At 48.6% G+C, this 24,300-nt stretch overlaps 1 protein-coding gene across 1 annotated transcript in view; it reads left to right on the top strand.

Moving 5' to 3' along the window:
- LOC148431436 (cyclic AMP-responsive element-binding protein 3-like) overlaps positions 1-24,086 on the top strand; it is a gene marked incomplete at its 5' end in the record, with an annotated part of 42,828 nt that extends 18,742 nt beyond the window's left edge. The window contains 4 exons of the mRNA XM_088466010.1: positions 10,749-10,817; positions 20,318-20,402; positions 22,878-22,962; positions 23,428-24,086. Coding sequence (XP_088322136.1) covers positions 10,749-10,817; positions 20,318-20,402; positions 22,878-22,962; positions 23,428-23,843 — 655 coding nt within the window. The remainder of the gene's footprint in view (positions 1-10,748; positions 10,818-20,317; positions 20,403-22,877; positions 22,963-23,427) is intronic.
- Between the last annotated feature and the right edge of the window lie 214 nt (positions 24,087-24,300).

Genomic DNA, 24,300 nt, shown 5'->3' with positions numbered 1-24,300 from the left:
TGTATGAAGGCTTCCTCTTCCTCCCGCTAATCTGGCCGTATAAGACTATACTGATTACAGTGGTGTATGAAGGCTTCCTCCCGCTAATCTGGCCGTATAAGACTATACTGATTACAGTGGTGTATGAAGGCTTCCTCCCGCTAATCTGGCTGTATAAGACTATACTGATTACTGTGGTGTATGAAGGCTTCCTCTTCCTCCCGCTAATCTGGCTGTATAAGACTATACTGATTACTGTGGTGTATGAAGGCTTCCTCCCGCTAATCTGGCCGTATAAGACTATACTGATTACTGTGGTGTATGAAGGCTTCCTCTTCCTCCCGCTAATCTGGCTTTATAAGACTATACTGATTACTGTGGTGTATGAAGGCTTCCTCTTCCTCCCTCTAATCTGGCTGTATAACACTATACTGATTACTGTGGTGTATGAAGGCTTCCTCCCGCTAATCTGGCTGTATAACACTATACTGATTACTGTGGTGTATGAAGGCTTCCTCCCGCTAATCTGGCTGTATAAGACTATACTGATTACTGTGGTGTATGAAGGCTTCCTCTTCCTCCCGCTAATCTGGCTGTATAAGACTATACTGATTACTGTGGTGTATGAAGGCTTCCTCTTCCTCCCGCTAATCTGGCTGTATAAGACTATACTGATTACTGTGGTGTATGAAGGCTTCCTCTTCCTCCCGCTAATCTGGCTGTATAAGACTATACTGATTACTGTGGTGTATGAAGGCTTCCTCTTCCTCCCGCTAATCTGGCCGTATAAGACTATACTGATTACTGTGGTGTATGAAGGCTTCCTCCCGCTAATCTGGCTGTATAAGACTATACTGATTACAGTGGTGTATGAAGGCTTCCTCCCGCTAATCTGGCCGTATAAGACTATACTGATTACTGTGGTGTATGAAGGCTTCCTCTTCCTCCCGCTAATCTGGCCGTATAAGACTATACTGATTACTGTGGTGTATGAAGGCTTCCTCTTCCTCCCGCTAATCTGGCAGTATAAGACTATACTGATTACAGTGGTGTATGAAGGCTTCCTCCCGCTAATCTGGCCGTATAAGACTATACTGATTACTGTGGTGTATGAAGGCTTCCTCTTCCTCCCGCTAATCTGGCTGTATAAGACTAAACTGATTACTGTGGTGTATGAAGGCTTCCTCTTCCTCCCGCTAATCTGGCCGTATAAGACTATACTGATTACTGTGGTGTATGAAGGCTTCCTCTTCCTCCCGCTAATCTGGCCGTATAAGACTATACTGATTACTGTGGTGTATGACGGCTTCCTCCCGCTAATCTGGCCATATAAGACTATACTGATTACTGTGGTGTATGAAGGCTTCCTCTTCCTCCCGCTAATCTGGCCGTATAAGACTATACTGATTACTGTGGTGTATGAAGGCTTCCTCTTCCTCCCGCTAATCTGGCCGTATAAGACTATACTGATTACTGTGGTGTATGAAGGCTTCCTCTTCCTCCCGCTAATCTGGCTGTATAAGACTATACTGATTACTGTGGTGTATGAAGGCTTCCTCTTCCTCCCGCTAATCTGGCTGTATAAGACTATACTGATTACTGTGGTGTATGAAGGCTTCCTCTTCCTCCCGCTAATCTGGCCGTATAAGACTATACTGATTACAGTGGTGTATGACGGCTTCCTCCCGCTAATCTGGCCGTATAAGACTATACTGATTACTGTGGTGTATGAAGGCTTCCTCTTCCTCCCGCTAATCTGGCCGTATAAGACTATACTGATTACAGTGGTGTATGAAGGCTTCCTCCCGCTAATCTGGCCGTATAAGACTATACTGATTACTGTGGTGTATGAAGGCTTCCTCTTCCTCCCGCTAATCTGGCTGTATAAGACTATACTGATTACTGTGGTGTATGAAGGCTTCCTCTTCCTCCCGCTAATCTGGCTGTATAAGACTATACTGATTACAGTGGTGTATGAAGGCTTCCTCTTCCTCCCGCTAATCTGGCCATATAAGACTATACTGATTACTGTGGTGTATGAAGGCTTCCTCTTCCTCCCGCTAATCTGGCTGTATAAGACTATACTGATTACTGTGGTGTATGAAGGCTTCCTCCCGCTAATCTGGCCGTATAAGACTATACTGATTACTGTGGTGTATGAAGGCTTCCTCTTCCTCCCGCTAATCTGGCCGTATAAGACTATACTGATTACTGTGGTGTATGAAGGCTTCCTCTTCCTCCCGCTAATCTGGCTGTATAAGACTATACTGATTACTGTGGTGTATGAAGGCTTCCTCTTCCTCCCGCTAATCTGGCCGTATAAGACTATACTGATTACAGTGGTGTATGAAGGCTTCCTCCCGCTAATCTGGCCGTATAAGACTATACTGATTACTGTGGTGTATGAAGGCTTCCTCCCGCTAATCTGGCCATATAAGACTATACTGATTACTGTGGTGTATGAAGGCTTCCTCTTCCTCCCGCTAATCTGGCCGTATAAGACTATACTGATTACTGTGGTGTATGAAGGCTTCCTCTTCCTCCCGCTAATCTGGCCGTATAAGACTATACTGATTACTGTGGTGTATGAAGGCTTCCTCTTCCTCCCGCTAATCTGGCCGTATAAATCTATACTGATTACTGTGGTGTATGAAGGCTTCCTCTTCCTCCCGCTAATCTGGCCGTATAAGACTATACTGATTACAGTGGTGTATGACGGCTTCCTCCCGCTAATCTGGCCGTATAAGACTATACTGATTACTGTGGTGTATGAAGGCTTCCTCTTCCTCCCGCTAATCTGGCCGTATAAAACTATACTGATTACTGTGGTGTATGAAGGCTTCCTCTTCCTCCCGCTAATCTGGCCGTATAAGACTATACTGATTACTGTGGTGTATGAAGGCTTCCTCTTCCTCCCGCTAATCTGGCCGTATAAGACTATACTGATTACTGTGGTGTATGAAGGCTTCCTCTTCCTCCCGCTAATCTGGCCGTATAAATCTATACTGATTACTGTGGTGTATGAAGGCTTCCTCTTCCTCCCGCTAATCTGGCTGTATAAGACTATACTGATTACTGTGGTGTATGAAGGCTTCCTCTTCCTCCCGCTAATCTGGCTGTATAAGACTATACTGATTACTGTGGTGTATGAAGGCTTCCTCCCGCTAATCTGGCCGTATAAGACTATACTGATTACTGTGGTGTATGAAGGCTTCCTCTTCCTCCCGCTAATCTGGCCGTATAAGACTATACTGATTACTGTGGTGTATGAAGGCTTCCTCTTCCTCCCGCTAATCTGGCCGTATAAGACTATACTGATTACTGTGGTGTATGAAGGCTTCCTCTTCCTCCCGCTAATCTGGCTGTATAAGACTATACTGATTACTGTGGTGTATGAAGGCTTCCTCTTCCTCCCGCTAATCTGGCCGTATAAGACTATACTGATTACAGTGGTGTATGAAGGCTTCCTCCCGCTAATCTGGCTGTATAAGACTATACTGATTACAGTGGTGTATGAAGGCTTCCTCTTCCTCCCGCTAATCTGGCCGTATAAGACTATACTGATTACTGTGGTGTATGAAGGCTTCCTCTTCCTCCCGCTAATCTGGCCGTATAAGACTATACTGATTACAGTGGTGTATGAAGGCTTCCTCTTCCTCCCGCTAATCTGGCTGTATAAGACTATACTGATTACTGTGGTGTATGAAGGCTTCCTCTTCCTCCCGCTAATCTGGCCGTATAAGACTATACTGATTACTGTGGTGTATGAAGGCTTCCTCCCGCTAATCTGGCCGTATAAGACTATACTGATTACTGTGGTGTATGAAGGCTTCCTCTTCCTCCCGCTAATCTGGCTGTATAACACTATACTGATTACTGTGGTGTATGAAGGCTTCCTCTTCCTCCCGCTAATCTGGCCGTATAAGACTATACTGATTACAGTGGTGTATGAAGGCTTCCTCTTCCTCCCGCTAATCTGGCTGTATAAGACTATACTGATTACAGTGGTGTATGAAGGCTTCCTCTTCCTCCCGCTAATCTGGCCGTATAAGACTATACTGATTACGGTCGTGTATGAAGGCTTCCTCCCGCTAATCTGGCTGTATAAGACTATACTGATTACTGTGGTGTATGAAGGCTTCCTCCCGCTAATCTGGCCATATAAAACTATACTGATTACTGTGGTGTATGAAGGCTTCCTCTTCCTCCCGCTAATCTGGCTGTATAAGACTATACTGATTACTGTGGTGTATGAAGGCTTCCTCTTCCTCCCGCTAATCTGGCCGTATAAGACTATTCTGATTACAGTGGTGTATGACGGCTTCCTCCCGCTAATCTGGCTGTATAAGACTATACTGATTACGGTGGTGTATGAAGGCTTCCTCTTCCTCCCGCTAATCTGGCCGTATAAGACTATACTGATTACTGTGGTGTATGAAGGCTTCCTCTTCCTCCCGCTAATCTGGCTGTATTAAACTATACTGATTACAGTGGTGTATGAAGGCTTCCTTCCGCTAATCTGGCTGTATAAGACTATACTGATTACAGTGGTGTATGAAGGCTTCCTCTTCCTCCCGCTAATCTGGCTGTATAAGACTATACTGATTACTGTGGTGTATGAAGGCTTCCTCCCGCTAATCTGGCCGTTTAAGACTATACTGATTACAGTGGTGTATGAAGGCTTCCTTCCGCTAATCTGGCCGTATAAGACTATATTGATTACGGTGGTGTATGAAGGCTTCCTCTTCCTTCCGCTAATCTGGCCGTATAAGACTATACTGATTACGGTGGTGTATGAAGGCTTCCTCTTCCTCCCGCTAATCTGGCCGTATAAGACTATTCTGATTACGGTGGTGTATGAAGGCTTCCTCTTCCTCCCGCTAATCTGGCTGTATTAAACTATACTGATTACAGTGGTGTATGAAGGCTTCCTCCCGCTAATCTGGCCGTATAAAACTATACTGATTACGGTGGTGTATGAAGGCTTCCTCTTCCTCCCGCTAATCTGGCCGTATAAGACTATACTGATTACGGTGGTGTATGAAGGCTTCCTCCCGCTAATGTGTCCGTATCGGGCTATACTGATTACGGTGATGTATGAAGGCATCTTTAGGTTGTGTGAAGAATAGAGCAGGATTGAGCTCCCGGCTCTGCCATCACCAGACCATGGAACATTCCTAATGGGAAATATAAGTGGCAGTGTCTCAGTGATCTGATAGGAGATTGCTGTAATGCCTTAGTACTAGATTCATTTCCCCAGGGGGTAGAGGAGAACAGAAAGGAGGAGGCTAGTCTGGAACGCTCTGCAGATAAGTTTGAGTCTCTGGAAGCCAGTCCTTCTAAGACTTTATGGTTACCAGGTTCCGTCTTTTCTCCATGATTGATGGACTGACATCCATAGAAGTTTCTGGTGCCATGACCTCCTTTTGGTCTTTGCCCTTCTGGGGAATGTGCGGAATCTTTGCCACTGGAACAAATGTGTATATGGGATGAGCATTCCATGGGCCTGTCATGGTGTCTACAGTAAACACCTGCAGATCCCTGGGGCCCTTCAACATTAACCAGGCCGCTCTTGTCACCACATCTGTCCACAATCTGTCTGGGCGAAGGGACCAGTCTCTGTCTGCGGTGGGAATCGGCCTCCCAGTTACCTACTCCAGGTATGAGTGCCGCTGATGTCGCTGGAAAATGTTGTTTTGCTCAGCGCTTAATCTTGCCCGATTCCTTCATTGCCGGAGAGCTTTGCTTTGTCTGCTGTACAACTCCTCCATCAGGCCGGTCAAGGCCCTGGCCCTTCAAGAGGCTATTTGTGCCCTGCTGGTTGCCGGAGTAATAATCCCCGTTCCTCTGGCCCAACAGGGAAAGGGTTATTATTAACATTTATTATTGATTCAGAAGTCAAATGGGTCTCCCCGCTCTATTCTGAGTCTGAAATCTCTCAACCAGTTCTTCCATCTCCCCAGGTTCCGTTTGGAAACCCTATGGTCAATTATGCTGGCAATGGAGCCTGGACATTTCATGGTTTCCCTGGACATACAGGATGCTTATCTGCATGTGCCAAACGTTTCTGAGGTTTGCTGTTCATCAGCAACATTACCAGATTCAGGCTCTGCCCTTTGGTCTGTCCACAGCCCCTCGGGTGTTTACCAAGATAATGGCAGTCCTGACGGCTCATCTCAGACGACAAGGAGTCAGGATACTGCCATACTTGGGCGACCTCTTGATATTGGCACTGTCTCCGGAGATGTTACAACATCATCTCCAGCTAACCATTGCCTGTCTACAAGACCACAGTTGTATAGTCAATTGGAAAAAGTCTTCTCTTTCTCCAACACAGCAGATGGTACATCTGGGGGTGCTACTGAATTCTATGGCTCAAAGGGTCTTTCTACTAGGTCTTTCTACTAGATTTCAGTTCTACAATTGCTGGTGCACAAATTGCTCCGCAATTGAACAGTATTGATTCACTCAGCAATGCAGGTCCTGGGGCCCATGGTATCCACCTTTGATATGGTGGCATATGCCCAGTTCCATTCCAGGCCCCTGCAGCGGTGGATTCTGTCTCAGTGGGACGGTCCGTATCATCTTATTAGGTCTCAAACGATCCTCATCTCACCAGAGGTTCGGCTCTCCCTCTCATGGTGGCTACAGACAGCCCATTATGGATCCCAAATTAGGTTCTCCTCACCATGGACGCAAGTCTTCGAGGATGGGGCGCGGTGACAGGTCATCACACCTTTCAGGGAAGATGGACGGCTCAGGAAGGTCACCTGCCCATAAACATTTTGGAGCTTCGTACAGTGCACCAGGCGCTCATTCTGGCACAGGACCTCCTTCAGGGCAGGCCAGTCCAGATTCACTTAGACAACGCGACCACAGTGGCCTACATCAACCATCAGGGAGGCACATGAAGTCCAGCAGCTATGAGGGAAGTGTGAATATTCTGCTGTGGGCAGAATGCCACCTTCCAGCAATTTGTGCAATATTCATCCCAGGAGTCCTCAACTGGGATTTCCTAAGTCGTCAGGACATACATGCCGGAGAATGGGTTCTCCATCCGGACGTCTTTCAGCTCCTGGTGGACAGGTGGGGACTACCGGACATAGTCCTCATGGCGTCACGTCACAACCACAAGGTCCCCAGGTATGGGTCCAGGACAAGAGACCCCTCAGCCACCTTCGTGGATGCTCTGGCGGTGAGGTGGGATTTCAGGTTGCCATACCTGTTCCCGCCAATCTCTCTCCTAGCAAGTGTCCTCATAAAATTCATGCTAGAGGACGGTAGGGTGATACTAATAGCCTCAGCTTGGCACAGGCGACATTGGTTCACCGGTCTTACCTGTCTATCCATAGACAATCCACCTCCTCTTCGGCCGGATTTGTTAGGGTAGGGTCCCTGCCTACAGCCGGAACTACCTCGTCTGGCTTTGACTGAGTGGCTCTTGAGTCTTCTGTCTTAATGGCCAAGGGTTTTTCTACTTCTGTGATTCAGACGATGCTCAGGGCAAGGAAGCCTTCCTCTGCCCGCATCTATTACAGAATATGGCATTCTTATTTTCATTGGTATTCCCACAGAAAGTATGACCCTAAAGTTTTCAGGGTCTACCGAGTTCTTGCTTTTCTCTAGGCTGGACTAGACCTTTGTCTTCGCCTGGCTACCCTGAGAGTTCAGGTTTCTGCATTGTCCATTTGGTTACAGCGCTTAATTGCTTCCCTGCCTTCAACCTCCATTTATCCGTGGGATTTATCCTTGGTTCTCAGGGCGCTGCAGGCTCCTCCCTTTGAGCCCTTGGACACAGTGGACCTCAAATGCTTGACAGCAAAGACACTATTTCTCCTTGATATCTTCTCAGCTTGTAGAGTTTCTGATATAGCAGTGCTTTCATGTTGGTCCCCATATTTGATTATTCATCAGAATAGAGCTGATCCCGTTTTCATATGAATGAAGAAATTGTAGTCCCAGCCTTTCAGTCTTCAGACCCGTCTACAGGTGAAGCTTCCCTGGATGTGGTTCGAGCCCTCTGTATCTACGTGGATCATACCAAATCAGATGCGCTTTTTGTATTGCATGGTTTTCACAAGCGGGGCTGGCCAGCTAACAAGCGCTCTCCGGCTCGCTGGCTGCGTATGACTATTTCTCAGGTCTATACACAGGCTGATCTCCCTGTTCCTAGCACGGAGACAGCACATTCGACTTGGTCTTTGGGACCATCATGGGCGTTTAGACATGGCGCCTCTGTGGAACAGTTGTGCAAGGCAGCCACGTGGTGTTCAGTCCACACTTTAATCAAATTTTATGCATTTGATACTTTTGCCCCCAGGATGCTTCCTTTGGGTGCGGGATTCTCCTCTCTGCTCAGGAGCATCCCCACCCTTAAGGGAATTGCTTTAGGACATCCCCAAGGTAGTTCCTGCGGACCCTATGGACCTTGAAGACGAAAATAAGAGATATGGTAGACTTACCTTTTGTTAACTTTTTTTTTTTTTTTTTTTTTTTTTGTCTTCGAGGTCCATAGGGTCCACAGGGCACCCACCATGATGCACCTGGCCTCAGTTGGGATCTGTTCCTTCTTCTCATGGATTCCCTCATCTTTGTGAGAGTTACTAGTCTAATTTGTACATCCTTCACCACTCTCCCTCTCCTGCCATTAGGCTTGTTTGCAAACTGAGTGCCTGTGGCTGGGGGATATATGGAGAAGGACCGGTGCATTCTGGCAGCTAAAGCTTTGACTGTTTAGTGCCTGGATCTCTCCAACCACATACCCCCCCCCCCCCCTCCCCCAAGGTAGTTCCTGTAGAGCCTATGGACCTCGAAGAAGAGTTAATAAAGGTATGTTATACCATAACTCTCTTATTGTTTATTATTCCTGATAAAACAAGTATTGAGTACAAACCAGCAGTGGGATTGTCATCCCTGCTGTCTGTAATGTGTCAGTGGCTGATGCATGGCCTGCGCTCCTCCTTACAGGAAGACCCATGGCGCCGTCTAACTGCCTATGGGCATGGCTTCTCACCAAGCCGTAATAAACTCTGGAGAGAGAGAGAGAGAGAGAGAGAGAGAGAGAGAGAGAGAGAGAGGAGAACTATCAACTCAAAAGCGATTTCATGGACAGGTGTGGGCTATTCCCTCGTTATTTCATTATCAATTAAGCAGGTAAAAGGTCTGGAGTTGATTCTAGGTGAGACATTTGCATTTGGAATCAGTTGCTGTCAACTCTCTATATGAGATCCAAAGATCTGTCACTATCAGTGAAGCAAGCCATCATTAGGCTGAAAAATCAAAACAAACCCATCAGAGAGATAGCAAAAACATTAGGTGTGGCCAAATCAACTGTTTGGAACATTCTGAAAAAGAAAGAACGCACCGGAGAGCTCAGCAACACCAAAAGACCCGGAAGACCACGGAAAACAACTGTGGTGGATTACAGAAGAATTATTTCCCTGGTGAAGAAAAATCCCTTCACAACAGTTGGCCAAATCAAGAACACTCTCCAGGAGGTAGGTGTATATGTGTCAAAGTCAACAATCAAGAGAAGACTTCACAAGAGTGAATATAGAGGGTTCACCACAAGATGTAAACCATTGGTGAGCCTCAAAAACAGGAAGACCTGATTAGAGTTTGCCAAACAACATCTAAAAAAGCCATTACAGTTCTGGAACAAAGATCAACTTGTACCAGAGTGATGGGAAGAGAAGTGTATGGAGAAGGAAAGGAACTGCTCATGATCCAAAACATACCACCTCATCAGTGAAGCATGGTGGTAGTAGTGTCATGGCGTGGGCATGTATGGCTGCCAATGGAACTGGTTCCCTTGTATTTATTGATGATGTGACTGCTGACAAAAGCAGCAGAATGAATCATGAAGTGTTTCGGGCAATATTATATTCTCATATTCAGTCAAATGCTTCAGAACTCATTGGACGGCGCTTCACGATGCAGATGGACAATGATCCGAAGCATACTGCAGAAGCAACCAAAGAGTTTTTGAAGGCTAAAAAGTGGAATGTTCTGCAATGGCCAAGTCAATCCCCTGACCTGAATCTGATTGAGCATGCATTTCACTTGATGAAGATAAAACTGAAGGGAAAATGCCCCAAGAACAAGCAGGAACTGAAGACATTTGCAGTAGAGGCCTGGCAGAGCATCACCAGGGATGAAACCCAGCGTCTGGTGATGTCTATGCGTTCCAGACTTCAGGCTGTAATTGCCTGCAAAGGATTTGCAACAAAGTATTAAAAAGTGAAAGTTAGATTTAGGATTGTTTAGTTTGTCCCATTACTTTTGGCCCCTTAAAAAGTGGGAGGCACATATAGAAACCGTTGTAATTCCTACACCGTTCACCTGATTTGGATGTAATTACCCTTAAATTAAATCTGAAAGTCTGCAGGTAAATCGCATCTTGTTTGTTTCATTTCAAAGCCATTGTGGTGGTGAATAGAGGCCAAAATATGACAATTCAAATATCCATAGTAGACACCAACGTTTCGAGACCACAGTGTCCCTTTGTCAAGGTAATTGAATTACCTTGACAAAGGGACACTGTGGTCCCGAAACGTTGGTGTCTACTATGGATATTTGAACACACATATCTTTATGGAAATCTCTAAGTGCTGCTGATTATTTGTTGCTGTTATTGAATTGGATTAATGCGGTAGGCACCGGAGTTACTGGACTTCATTATGTGAGTGCCGATCCATACAGGATTATATATAGTAATATTATGCCCCCTATATGTAGACATGTGTGTATATAATGATTGTGTTCTGTAGAGTAACGGTCTGCACAGCGCACAACCAGGACCTGCAGAAGAAGGTGCAGCAGTTACAGCGGCAGAACATGTAAGTACCGATATCCGTATACTGTGTGTAAGTGACCGCTGACACCTCATTGTATCCTAGATGGGGACATCGGTGATGGGAATTCTCTGCTCCTGGTACATGGTGGGAATAATGTAACTCGTTATAGAGGATGAATTCACAGACTATTGGTGATTGCTTTACGCCACCTATTATTCCCGTTTAGGGCCGTATTCAATTAGCGGCAAAATTTTTGCCAAAAAATAGGTGAAAACGGCGACAGGCAAAAAAATACTGGAGAGAAGTTTTTTCTCCGTCTCAGACCAGGAGAAGAAAATGCGAAATCCCTTTTTTTCTACTTCAGGGTCCATAGGGGGTCCACAGGGTTGACCTTGGGGTATAGCTGGATCTGGATCCACGGGCACCACGCAGTTAAAGCTTTGCTGCTCCCAGGATGGACTTGGGTCCGTCCTCCTCTATACCCCGCCCCGGCCACAGGCACCTCAGTTTTAGTTGGTGCCCGGCCGGAGTCTGGTCACCCTGTCGCAGTGGGGCTGCAGGAGCAGCCCCTAAGCTTTATTTTAAAAGAGAAATATTTTATTTTTTTCTACTTTTTTTTTTACACTGTTAGAGCGGCAGCATCAGACTGTCCTTTAGGACGTCCACGCTGCCGCTCCTTCTCCCTGCTGGCGCCGCGACGCCAGTACAGCTCTGGGGATCGCGGCGGGACCCCAGAGCCTGTACTAGCCGGGCTCTGGGGATTCCCTTGACTGCTGCCGGACGCGATGGGGATCAGGTAAGCCGCGGGTCACCGCGCGCGGATACTTTCTATGCAGTCAGAAGCCTCCGGTCTCTGGGGACAGACCGGAGGCGCTAGCGGCGGCGGCGGGCTCCCCCTCAATTGAGGAATACCCCGCGTGTCCGCTAGACCACCAGGGTATCAGGCTGGTAGCGGGACCGGCAACCCGGGGGTTAATTGCTAGCCAGGGGAGGCAGCCTTCCCTGTCTAGCAGCTCCTCCCCTCAGCTCAGCGCGCCTTTCAACTAGCAGTCTGGCGTCGCTGAGCTGCTCTTATCTTACGGCCACTCCTCCTCTGAGGTCTCCGGCGGCCATCTTTACTGGCACATCGCAGACTCCCAGGCGGTATCAAGTGGACCGGTCCCCCTGTGTACCTCTCCCCTGCTAAAGGACAGTGTACACAGCGCTATAGCCCTCCCAGACACTGAATCTGGGCGGTTGATTGTAGCGGAAGGTGCAGTGAGTATAACTTTTCTGCATTATATGTGACTATTGCTAGTGCTGCCTGTCTGTGACTTATTCTCCTTGCTGTCAGCTTATAACTATCCCTTTCCTTCTCCTACGGCCCGGCAGGTGTGTGGGGGAAGGGCGTTTTTCTGAGACCCTCACTTATATAAAACACGTATTTGTGGGGTCAGTCACATACTGTTGTGTGCTACACAGTACCATATCTGGGCTGTTGTGTCGCATACTGGTGAGTGCGCGGGTGTTAAAACCGTAATTCCTCTGGTGATACCTGTTTCTTGTGATTTACGGTATCATGTCTGATGAGGAGACTGAGCGCTCTGTGGCTCCTGTGCTATTTTCCTGCAGACGTTGTGCTGCAGGAGTTGATGGGGAGGACTTATCTCAGGATGGTCTGTGCGGGCGGTGCCAGCTGGTACCGGGCCCCTCCAACCCCCCTGTATCACAGGACCCTCCTTGGGCGATGTTTTCACAGGTGCTGGCGTCTATTGCGGACCGGTTATCGGTCCCATCAGCGGTCCCTTCTAGGGCGTTACCGCAGCCCACCATCCCCCATTCCCCGGGGGTTCCACAAATGTTGCGGTCTTCCCCCGGGGCCCAGACTGTGGGTCCTTACTCGGGACTGCCTGTGTATGTGCAGTCTTCCCCAGGGACGCGTCAGTCTGTAGTGCCTTTGCAGAGTTTTGCTCCGACGGCTCCTCCGCCTTGGGTGGATGTTCTATCCAGCTCCGTACAGAGTCTGGCGGCTTCATCCTCGGCGTTTCAGTCCATGTTGCAAGGTGATGTGCCACCAAGGGTGTCTAAACATCCGGTTGTGAGTTCACTAGCTGCGCAGTTGTCGGACTCGGAAGTGTCCTCAGATGATGGAGAAATCCATGAGGACTCTGACTCTGATGTCATGAGGCAGGAGGTGGAAGCTAAGTCCTCCATTAATGTTCCAGCCTTAGTTAGGGCAGTGTGGGCTATCCTATATGTTGAGGATGATGCGCCGGCTCCTAGGTCGAAGTTTCCTAATTTTAAAAAGGCCAAGGTGACTTCAACTGTGTTCCCCCTGTCTGATCAATTATCGGATCATATGGCGGCGGCCTGGCAATTACCTAGTAAGAGGTTCCATCCACAGAAGAGGTTGGCGGCGAACTATCCTTTTCCTGAAGCTCATTGCAGGAAATGGGAAACTCCGCCGGCGGTGGATTCCCACGTTACCCGCTTGATCAAAAGCGCGACGCTGCCATTGCCGTCTATCTCCTCTTTGAAGGATCCCACGGACAGGAAGGTGGAGACTTGTTTAAAGTCCATTTATTCTCTTTCCGGGGCGGTGGCTCGCCCGTCCATGGCTATCTCCTGGGTGGCTAAAGCCATTGAGGCATGGGCCAATGCCTTGGAGGATACCTTTCCTGATGAGGCTCCGGATATCCAGAGAGCGTTAGTGGGACAGATGCGGGATGCAGCTTCCTATATTGGGGAAGCGTCTTTGGATGCCAGCCTGCTCACTTCTAGGGTGTCGGCTGCAGCGGTGTCTGCTCGGCGCTCCCTGTGGCTGAGGTCCTGGAGGGCTGATGCAGATTCAAAAAAGGGTCTGGAGGCCTTGCCTTTTAATGGTGATTTACTATTTGGTCCGGATTTGGACAGAATAGTGGATACTTTGGCTAAGTCCAAGTCGGCTTTTCTCCCTTCGGCCTCTGCCTTTCGGTCCTTTCGGGTTCAGGGTAAGGCCAAGGGCCAGTCCTTCCCGAGACATTCGGCGACCAAGGCCGCACCCAAGCCCAAGAAGCAGGCATGGAGTGCTCGGCCCCCTTCTTCCAAGCAGGAGGATAAGCCTGCTGCCTGATGGGACGGGCCTCTCTCTGGGGGACCCCAGAGTGGGAGGTCGACTTCTCCAATTCGCCCAGTGTTGGCACAATACCACCACGGATGCCTGGGTTCGAGAAGTAGTCTCTCAAGGGTACGCCCTGTCTTTTCGGTTCAGGCCGCCCCACCAGTTTTTCTGTACGAGTCCTTCTCTGGACAAGACCAAAGCTGGTCAGATTCAGGTAGCTATAGAATCCTTGCTACAAGCAGGGGTCATTGTTCCCGTTCCGCAGTCTCAGCGCGGGACGGGGTACTATTCTACTCTGTTTCTGGTACAGAAACCCAATGGTTCTCATCGCCCTATCCTGAATTTGAAGTCTCTGAACAGATACCTCAGAGTTCCCAGGTTCAGGATGGAAACGTTACGTTCCATCATTCTGGCGATGGAACCCGGGGATTATATGGTCTCCCTCGATATCCAGGACGCCTATCTCCATGTGCCCATAGCACCGGCACATCAGCGGTATCTGAGGTTTGCTATCCTGAACCATCACTACCAATTTTGGGCGTTGCCTTTTGGCCTTTCCACGGCTCCGAGGGTGTTCACCAAGGTGATGGCGGTTATGGCTGCCCACCTTCGGGGTCAGGGTCTACGTCTGTTGCCGTACCTGGACGATCTTCTGCTGCTGGCGAGCTCCCCGGAGGTGCTTCTTCGACATCTCCACCTGACCATTGCTTGTCTTCAAGCACACGGGTGGTTGATAAACTGGAAGAAGTCCTCCCTGATTCCATCACAGCGGATGGTTCATTTGGGAGCCCTGCTGGATTCTCGTCAGCAGCGGATTTTCCTGACTCCAGAGAAGGTCTCCTCCCTGCAGCTGCGGATACACAGTTGCCTGAGCAGTTGCCGCCTGTCGGTCCATTCAGCTATGAGAGTTCTGGGGTCCATGGTGTCGAAATTCGACATGGTGGAATTTGCCCAGTTCCATTCCCGGCCCCTGCAGGCGCTGATTCTATCGGAATGGAACGGGTTACCTCACCGGATCTGCTCTCAGATGCTGGTGTTGTCCCCGGAGGTTCGGCAGTCTTTGGCTTGGTGGCTTCAGACGGCGCATCTGGTCGAGGGGCGCCCCTTTTGGATCCCGGACTGGGTCCTGCTCACGACGGATGCCAGTCTCCGGGGTTGGGGGGCAGTGACCGGCTCATTGTCTCTCCAGGGTCGTTGGTCCGCGGAAGAAGCACTTCTCCCCATCAACATCCTGGAACTGCGGGCTGTGTACAGGGCCCTGCAGTCTTCCGGCCCCGCTGTTCACGGAAGGGCGGTTCAGGTGCAGTCCGACAACTCCACCACGGTGGCGTACATCAACCACCAAGGGGGAACTCGCAGTCGGGCAGCAATGTCGGAGGTGTCTCGCATTCTTGCTTGGGCGGAGTGTCACGTTCCAGCGATCTCGGCAGTCTTCATCCCCGGAGTCCTCAATTGGGAGGCGGACTTCCTCAGCCGTCACGACGTGCATCCCGGGGAATGGTCGCTTCACCCAGAGGTGTTTCAGCTACTCGTGGACAGGTGGGGGCTGCCGGAGCTGGACTTGATGGCCTCCCGTCACAATCACAAGTTGCCCGTTTACGGGTCAAGGACAAGAGACGCAGGCGCCTGTCTGGTAGACGCTCTGTCGGTGAAATGGACGTTTCACCTGGCGTATCTGTTTCCTCCGATATCCTTACTTCCTCGGGTTCTGCGGAAATTCAAGCAGGACGGCGGCACGCTCGTGCTGGTGGCTCCGGCGTGGCCCAGACGTCCTTGGTACTCCGATCTGAGGTGCCTCTCCATCAACGCTCCGTACCTTCTTCCTCAGCGTCGGGACCTGTTGTCTCAAGGGCCCTGCCTTTACCCGGATCTGGGTCGGCTGTCTTTGACGGCGTGGCTCTTGAGACAGCCGTCTTGAGGTCTAGGGGTTTCTCCAGTTCGGTGATTGGTACCATGCTTAGGGCACGCAAGCCTGCTTCCGCGCGGATTTACCACAGGGTGTGGCGCACTTATTTTCAGTGGTGTGAATCCAGAAACTATGATCCGCAGGTGTTTCGGGTTTCCAGAATCTTGGAATTTCTTCAATTGTGTTTGGACCTCGGCTTACGCCTGGCCTCTCTGAAGGTTCATGTGTCTGCTTTGTCCGTGTGGTTTCAGCGACGGATTGCTACACTGCCAGACGTTCACACCTTTTTCCAAGGTGTTCTCAGGATCCAGCCTCCCTTCGTGCCTCCGGTGGCTCCGTGGGACTTGGCGGTGGTGCTGCGGGTCTTGCAGGGTCCTCCTTTTGAGCCGCTTGAGTCGGTGGAGCTCAAGTGGCTGACGTTTAAGACCATTTTTCTCCTGGCAATTGCGTCTGCCAGGAGGGTTTCAGAATTGGGGGCGCTTTCCTGTCGCTCCCCTTTTCTGATTTTTCACCAGGACAGGGCGGTGCTCCGCACTCGTCCTGAGTTTTTACCCAAAGTGGTCTCAAAGTTCCACATTAATCAGGAACTTGTTGTGCCAGCTTTTCAGTCACCTGATCTTTCCGCTGGTGAGGCTTCCTTAGATGTAGTCCGGGCACTTAGAATCTACGTGGACCGGACTGCTTCGGTTAGGAAGTCGGATTCTTTGTTTGTTCTCTTCGGTTTTCACAAGAGGGGTTGGCCTGCCAACAAGCAAACGTTAGCCCGTTGGCTTCGTTCAGTTATTTGTGAGGCTTATGCGCAGGAGGGTTTACCTGTTCCAGCCTCTGTTAAGGCTCATTCCACTCGTTCTGTGGGTCCCTCTTGGGCTGCTAGACGTGGTGCCTCTGCTGTTCAGCTGTGTAAGGCGGCTACTTGGTCTTCAATTCAGACGTTTTTGAGGTTTTATGCGTTTGACACCTTCGCCTCTCAGGATGCTTCCTTTGGGCGCCGGGTACTCCTTTCAGCACAGGAGCGTCCCCGCCCTTAGTTGAACTGCTTTGGGACATCCCCAAGGTCAACCCTGTGGACCCCCTATGGATCCTGAAGTAGAAAACAAGAGATATGGTAAGAACTTACCTTTTGTTATCTCTGTTTCTACGAAGTCCATAGGGTCCACAGGGCGCCCGCCCTGACGCACCTGGCTTCAAATGGGCTGTGTAGCTGGTCACCGGTTTTCCGTCTCCCATTTCTGTGAGTATGGTTTCTTGTGTGTTCCAGTCTTCCTTCTCTCTGTTTAGTCTCCTCCTCCGGCCTTAGCTGCTTACCAACTGAGGTGCCTGTGGCCGGGGGCGGGGTATAGAGGAGGACGGACCCAAGTGCATCCTGGGAGCAGCAAATCTTTAACTGCGTGGTGTCCGTGGATCCAGATCCAGCTATACCCCAAGGTCAACCCTGTGGACCCCCTATGGACCCCCCCCCCCAATGATAAATCACTGGGAATAAAAAACGGAACTTGGGCCCTTTGGGGAAAAACAACTGCGCAAAATTTGGGCAAAAAAAAAAAAAAGTTGAAAAAAGTTAGACAGCCATTTTTCCCCAGGAAATTACTGTTCCATGTAGATTGGGGGGTACGTTAACAGGGGTACAAGTATATTTTCGTATTTTAAAAACCGTTAAAAAAAAACTGCCTGCTGTGTCCGCTTGCGATTTTTAAAACACTTGACGCATTCATACCGCCCATAGAAAAATCAGACCCAATACGTTAAAACCGTTTTCAACTATTTTTTTTTTTTTTTCATCCAAAATTTGCGCGGTCGTTTTTCGTCAAGCTTCGCAACTTACAATTTATCACCCCAGTAATTTATCATCGGGGGGGTGGCGAAAAGGTTCTCAAAGAAATCCCAACATTTATAGCCAGAAATAGGGATTTTGCATTTTTTTTTTTCTCCTGTTGCCGTTTTCGCCGCTGATTGAATACGTCCCATAGTGTAATACTTCCCAATGGGAGGATTCTGTGTCAGTCACTAAATATACTCTGACACTCAGTATATGGAGGAATAGAAATACAATGTATTGGTGTATATAAGTGATAGTAACAGAAACCAGCATGAAATACAGGAATCAGCTAATCTGCGGGGATCCTTCATCACTGCGCCAGCGCTCACAACGGAATGGCAACCCTCGCAGAAGATGGCGCATGTCTCCCTGCGTTAGCTGAATACCACAAAGTACATAGAGGATCCCCTGTAATATACTATAGTGTCTGTATACGGAGCTGTGTAATATACTATAGTGTCTGTATACGGAGCTGTGTATATACTATAGTGTCTGTATACGGAGCTGTGTATATACTATAGTGTCTGTATACGGAGCTGTGTAATATACTATAGTGTCTGTATACGGAGCTGTGTATATACTATAGTGTCTGTATACGGAGCTGTGTATATACTATAGTGTCTGTATACGGAGCTGTGTATATACTATAGTGTCTGTATATGGAGCTGTGTATATACTATAGTGTCTGTATACGGAGCTGTGTATATACTATAGTGTCTGTATACGGAGCTGTGTATATACTATAGTGTCTGTATACGGAGCTGTGTATATACTATAGTGTTTGTATACGGAGCTGTGTATATACTATAGTGTCTGTATATGGAGCTGTGTAATATACTATAGTGTTTGTATACGGAGCTGTGTATATACTATAGTGTCTGTATACGGAGCTGTGTATATACTATAGTGTTTGTATACGGAGCTGTGTATATACTATAGTGTCTGTATACGGAGCTGTGTATATACTATAGTGTCTGTATACGGAGCTGTGTATATACTATAGTGTCTGTATACGGAGCTGTGTATATACTATAGTGTCTGTATATGGAGCTGTGTATATACTATAGTGTCTGTATACGGAGCTGTGTATATACTATAGTGTCTGTATACGGAGCTGTGTATATACTATAGTGTCTGTATACGGAGCTGTGTATATACTATAGTGTCTGTATACGGAGCTGTGTATATACTATAGTGTCTGTATACGGAGCTGTGTATATACTATAGTGTCTGTATACGGAGCTGTGTATATACTATAGTGTCTGTATACGGAGCTGTGTATATACTATAGTGTCTGTATACGGAGCTGTGTAATATACTATAGTGTCTGTATACGGAGCTGTGTAATATACTATAGTGTCTGTATACGGAGCTGTGTAATATACTATAGTGTCTGTATACGGAGCTGTGTAATATACTATAGTGTCTGTATACTGAGCTGTGTATATACTATAGTGTCTGTATACGGAGCTGTGTAATATACTATAGTGTCTGTATACGGAGCTGTGTATATACTATAGTGTCTGTATACGGAGCTGTGTAATATACTATAGTGTCTGTATACGGAGCTGTGTAATATACTATAGTGTCTGTATACGGAGCTGTGTATATACTATAGTGTCTGTATACGGAGCTGTGTATATACTATAGTGTCTGTATACGGAGCTGTGTATATACTATAGTGTCTGTATACGGAGCTGTGTATATACTCGTCATGGTCTCGCAGAGCACAGATACTATAACATGTAGAAATCATTTTCTCCCTATTGGTAACATATACAGGGACACATGTTACTTATTGCACTACTATACCCAGCGGTACACTCGGGGGCAGGACCCTGCTCTATCTGCTCCTGGCCACGTCTATGGGGGCTCAGCAGGTCCCATTCTCAGCAGGTCCCATTCTCAGCAGGTCCCATTCTCAGCAGGTCCCATTCTCAGCAGGTCGTAGCTGTCCGGGACCATAACCTAAATGCAGATCAGCAGTCGGTGACTGACCTCCCTCCTCCAATCACACGATGACGTAGCCTCCATGGGAATGACGTTAGATGAGATGGTGTAAATGCGTCACAGAGGGCGCCCATCCATCCATTCATCATCCCGTCACCGGGTACCGGCTGACACACCACGGCCATCGCCTCCAGGGTCTCTACAGCTTGGATAGGGCATTTCCGCACGTGTGCAGACCGTAATGTGTACTCTGCCGCAGCAGCAGCGCACCCGGCTTACCCCAAGTCATTACCCTCACCTCGCACCTGCCCTATATGACTATAAACACGCGCACTACACACAGATGGTCATTTCCTGGGCTGCGCCTAGCGGGAACGTTGCCTGTATGCGATCAGCGCGTGTTTGTGTTCCTGTATTTGCGTGTAATTTCCTCCGCATACTCTATGCAGATGTGCGCTGCTTCCCCCCCATTGTACGGAGAGGTTTCCATGTCCCATGTGGGAGATAGTTACCCTCCCTGTAATAACTCCTCCTAGTGCTATAGGAACATTTACTCCTCTCTTAGGTGACCTGAGACAGAGGTGCGGACAGCATTTACCCCCTGCGATGGGCATCACCAGCTTTAGTATCATGTGGCCGTGCCGGAGGGGTAGAGGGGAGCCCCAGACTGAGAGGCAGGGTAGTTGTGACGTCTGAGGGCAGCTTGGGGCATTTTGTGACAAGTCTGTTACAATGGAAGAGTCTTGTTCATTTATCCAGAAATATCCTCAGTAATGACTTTATGTCTACAGGTCCCTCCTTCAGCAGCTCAGAAACCTGCAGTCTCTTCTGAGTCAGACCGGAGCCAAGACGTCAGCGACCAGCACCTGTGTTATGGTGAGTGCTCTCAGTAATGGGACCAGTACCTGTGTTATGGTGAGTGCTCTCAGTAATGGGGACCAGTACCTGTGTTATGGTGAGTGCTCTCAGTAATGGGACCAGTACGTGTGTTATGGTGAGTGCTCTCAGTAATGGGACCAGTACGTGTGTTATGGTGAGTGCTCTCAGTAATGGGACCAGTACCTGTGTTATGGTGAGTGCTCTCAGTAATGGGGACCAGTACCTGTGTTATGGTGAGTGCTCTCAGTAACGGGGACCAGTACGTGTGTTATGGTGAGTGCTCTCAGTAATGGGACCAGTATGTGTGTTATGGTGAGTACTCTCAGTAATGGGACCAGTACCTGTGTTATGGTGAGTGCTCTCAGTAATGGGGACCAGTACCTGTGTTATGGTGAGTGCTCTCAGTAATGGGACCAGTACCTGTGTTATGGTGAGTACTCTCAGTAATGGGACCAGTACCTGTGTTATGGTGAGTGCTCTCAGTAATGGGACCAGTACCTGTGTTATGGTGAGTGCTCTCAGTAACGGGGACCAGTACCTGTGTTATGGTGAGTGCTCTCAGTAATGGGGACCAGTACCTGTGTTATGGTGAGTGCTCTCAGTAATGGGGACCAGTACCTGTGTTATGGTGAGTGCTCTCAGTAACGGGGACCAGTACCTGTGTTATGGTGAGTGCTCTCAGTAACGGGGACCAGTACGTGTGTTATGGTGAGTACTCTCAGTAATGGGACCAGTACCTGTGTTATGGTGAGTGCTCTCAGTAATGGGGACCAGTACCTGTGTTATGGTGAGTGCTCTCAGTAATGGGACCAGTACCTGTGTTATGGTGAGTACTCTCAGTAATGGGACCAGTACGTGTGTTATGGTGAGTACTCTCAGTAATGGGACCAGTACCTGTGTTATGGTGAGTGCTCTCAGTAATGGGACCAGTACCTGTGTTATGGTGAGTGCTCTCAGTAACGGGGACCAGTACGTGTGTTATGGTGAGTGCTCTCAGTAATGGGACCAGTACCTGTGTTATGGTGAGTGCTCTCAGTAATGGGGACCAGTACCTGTGTTATGGTGAGTGCTCTCAGTAATGGGACCAGTACCTGTGTTATGGTGAGTACTCTCAGTAATGGGACCAGTACGTGTGTTATGGTGAGTACTCTCAGTAATGGGACCAGTACCTGTGTTATGGTGAGTGCTCTCAGTAATGGGACCAGTACCTGTGTTATGGTGAGTGCTCTCAGTAACGGGGACCAGTACCTGTGTTATGGTGAGTGCTCTCAGTAACGGGGACCAGTACCTGTGTTATGGTGAGTGCTCTCAGTAATGGGGACCAGTACCTGTGTTATGGTGAGTGCTCTCAGTAACGGGGACCAGTACCTGTGTTATGGTGAGTGCTCTCAGTAACGGGGACCAGTACGTGTGTTATGGTGAGTGCTCTCAGTAACGGGGACCAGTACGTGTGTTATGGTGAGTACTCTCAGTAATGGGACCAGTACCTGTGTTATGGTGAGTGCTCTCAGTAATGGGGACCAGTACCTGTGTTATGGTGAGTGCTCTCAGTAATGGGACCAGTACCTGTGTTATGGTGAGTACTCTCAGTAATGGGACCAGTACGTGTGTTATGGTGAGTACTCTCAGTAATGGGACCAGTACCTGTGTTATGGTGAGTGCTCTCAGTAATGGGACCAGTACCTGTGTTATGGTGAGTGCTCTCAGTAACGGGGACCAGTACCTGTGTTATGGTGAGTGCTCTCAGTAATGGGGACCAGTACCTGTGTTATGGTGAGTGCTCTCAGTAATGGGACCAGTACCTGTGTTATGGTGAGTGCTCTCAGTAATGGGGACCAGTACCTGTGTTATGGTGAGTGCTCTCAGTAATGGGGACCAGTACCTGTGTTATGGTGAGTGCTCTCAGTAATGGGACCAGTACCTGTGTTATGGTGAGTGCTCTCAGTAATGGGACCAGTACCTGTGTTATGGTGAGTGCTCTCAGTAATGGGACCAGTACGTGTGTTATGGTGAGTGCTCTCAGTAATGGGACCAGTACCTGTGTTATGGTGAGTGCTCTCAGTAATGGGACCAGTACCTGTGTTATGGTGAGTGCTCTCAGTAACGGGACCAGTACGTGTGTTATGGTGAGTGCTCTCAGTAATGGGACCAGTACCTGTGTTATGGTGAGTACTCTCAGTAATGGGACCAGTACGTGTGTTATGGTGAGTACTCTCAGTAATGGGACCAGTACCTGTGTTATGGTGAGTGCTCTCAGTAACGGGGACCAGTGCTGTCAGCGTAGGACCTTTCCTGTATTACTGGGGTCAGTCACTTCTAACAAGACGGGTGTGTCCTATTTTACCGGGGTCCAGCGCATGTGTCAGGGTGGTGTGTCCTATATTAGTGGGGTCCGGTGCTTGTATCACAGAGGAACGCTATCTCAGGCCTGGCTCTTAATACTGCCCCTAACTCTGCCCTTTGCCCCCATAGGTCTTGGCGCTTTCCTTCTGCCTCATTCTATTCCCCAGCCTGTATCCATTTGGGAAAAATGTTGGACAACACGATCTGCATGGAGGTAAGTGCACAAACCTCGACACCGTCCTTCCCCTCCCCGGCCCCCCTCTCCCTCCCCCTGCCTCACACACGCTCTGTGCTATGGACACAGGAGTCCTGGGGATGGGACAAGCACTGATATATATATATATATAATATGTGTGTGTGTAATATTATAGTACATAGCGCTGCTTCTGATCCCTTGCTGACGGTATAAGACACACGCTGATGGCAGATTTATAACCAGGACTGAGGCGATGAGGCATGAGGTGTTTTCCTCCCCAGGCTGCAGTGGTGTTTCCTGTATAACCTCTATGACGGTCATATATAGATGTCATTGCCAAATGTGATTAGATTTAAATTGTGGGTAAAAACTGTTCATCTTCTATATTAGTGGCTTCTGTGTACGTTTACCTGGCATTGCCGGGAGTGGCGCAGCCTGGCTAATGTCTCCTCGCCCCGTAACATGGTGCCCTCTGTCTTTCAGTTGTATCCCGTAAGCTGCGAGCAGCCCCGGCAGATTTCCCCCTCGCCAATACTGCGGGACGCGCTGATGTGCAGGACGTTCTCCTGGAGATATCTCACGTGGGGCCAGGACCAGAGAATTCTGTGCTGGACATGTCCCTACAAGACCTGCACCTGGATCCTGATCTTCAGGGCGCTCAGAATGACACCCCCGAGATCCAGGACATCGGAACCGCCGAATCCAAACCTTCAATCAATAGTAACTCCTCCTCCGACCACAAAAGCGAGAAACAGGCTGCAACGAAGGGGCTGCCGGAAGCTACAGCGTCTCACTTCTCCGACCCCCCTGAGGAGCTTCACCTCGCGCAGGACAGGCAGAAATGGCTGGAGAAAACGCGGAGCGTGATCATTACCCCACATCGCTCAGACGAGATGTAACGGCGCTGTGCGTGGTGTATAGAGACTGCTGGGCAGTACGTTCCTTATTAGGCCGTTTCTCTGTATATTTGGGGATGACCCCTCTGCAGTTACTACGGAGCTGGTCGCGGTGGCGGAACCGCACTACTGACGGGGATAGCATTAAGATCCCTCTGTAATTTGTGTTCAAGTATGTAGAGATATGTATATATTTATATGTAGTATGTCACGTGTATGCAATAAACATGCATGTTTTATCATTTCCATTGTGTGTGCTATACAGACCAGCTCATTACTCCATAATTCCATATAGCGGAGCCTCACTGGGATCTACGTCCTTATATAATATCCTACACATAAGTCATATACAGTGCGGTAGTGTACGCCAGGCCTATAATCTCCCCCTAGTGTATATACTGTGGTCTTAGGCACAAGTTATTATGCATTTGATCAGCATATAATAGATGTAACCGGTAAT

Source organism: Taudactylus pleione, unplaced genomic scaffold (genome assembly GCF_031769625.1).
Source record: "Taudactylus pleione unplaced genomic scaffold, aTauple2 ptg002264l, whole genome shotgun sequence".
In the NCBI taxonomy this organism is placed as follows: Eukaryota; Metazoa; Chordata; class Amphibia; order Anura; family Myobatrachidae; genus Taudactylus; species Taudactylus pleione.
This window is presented reverse-complemented; position numbering and strand designations above follow the sequence as displayed.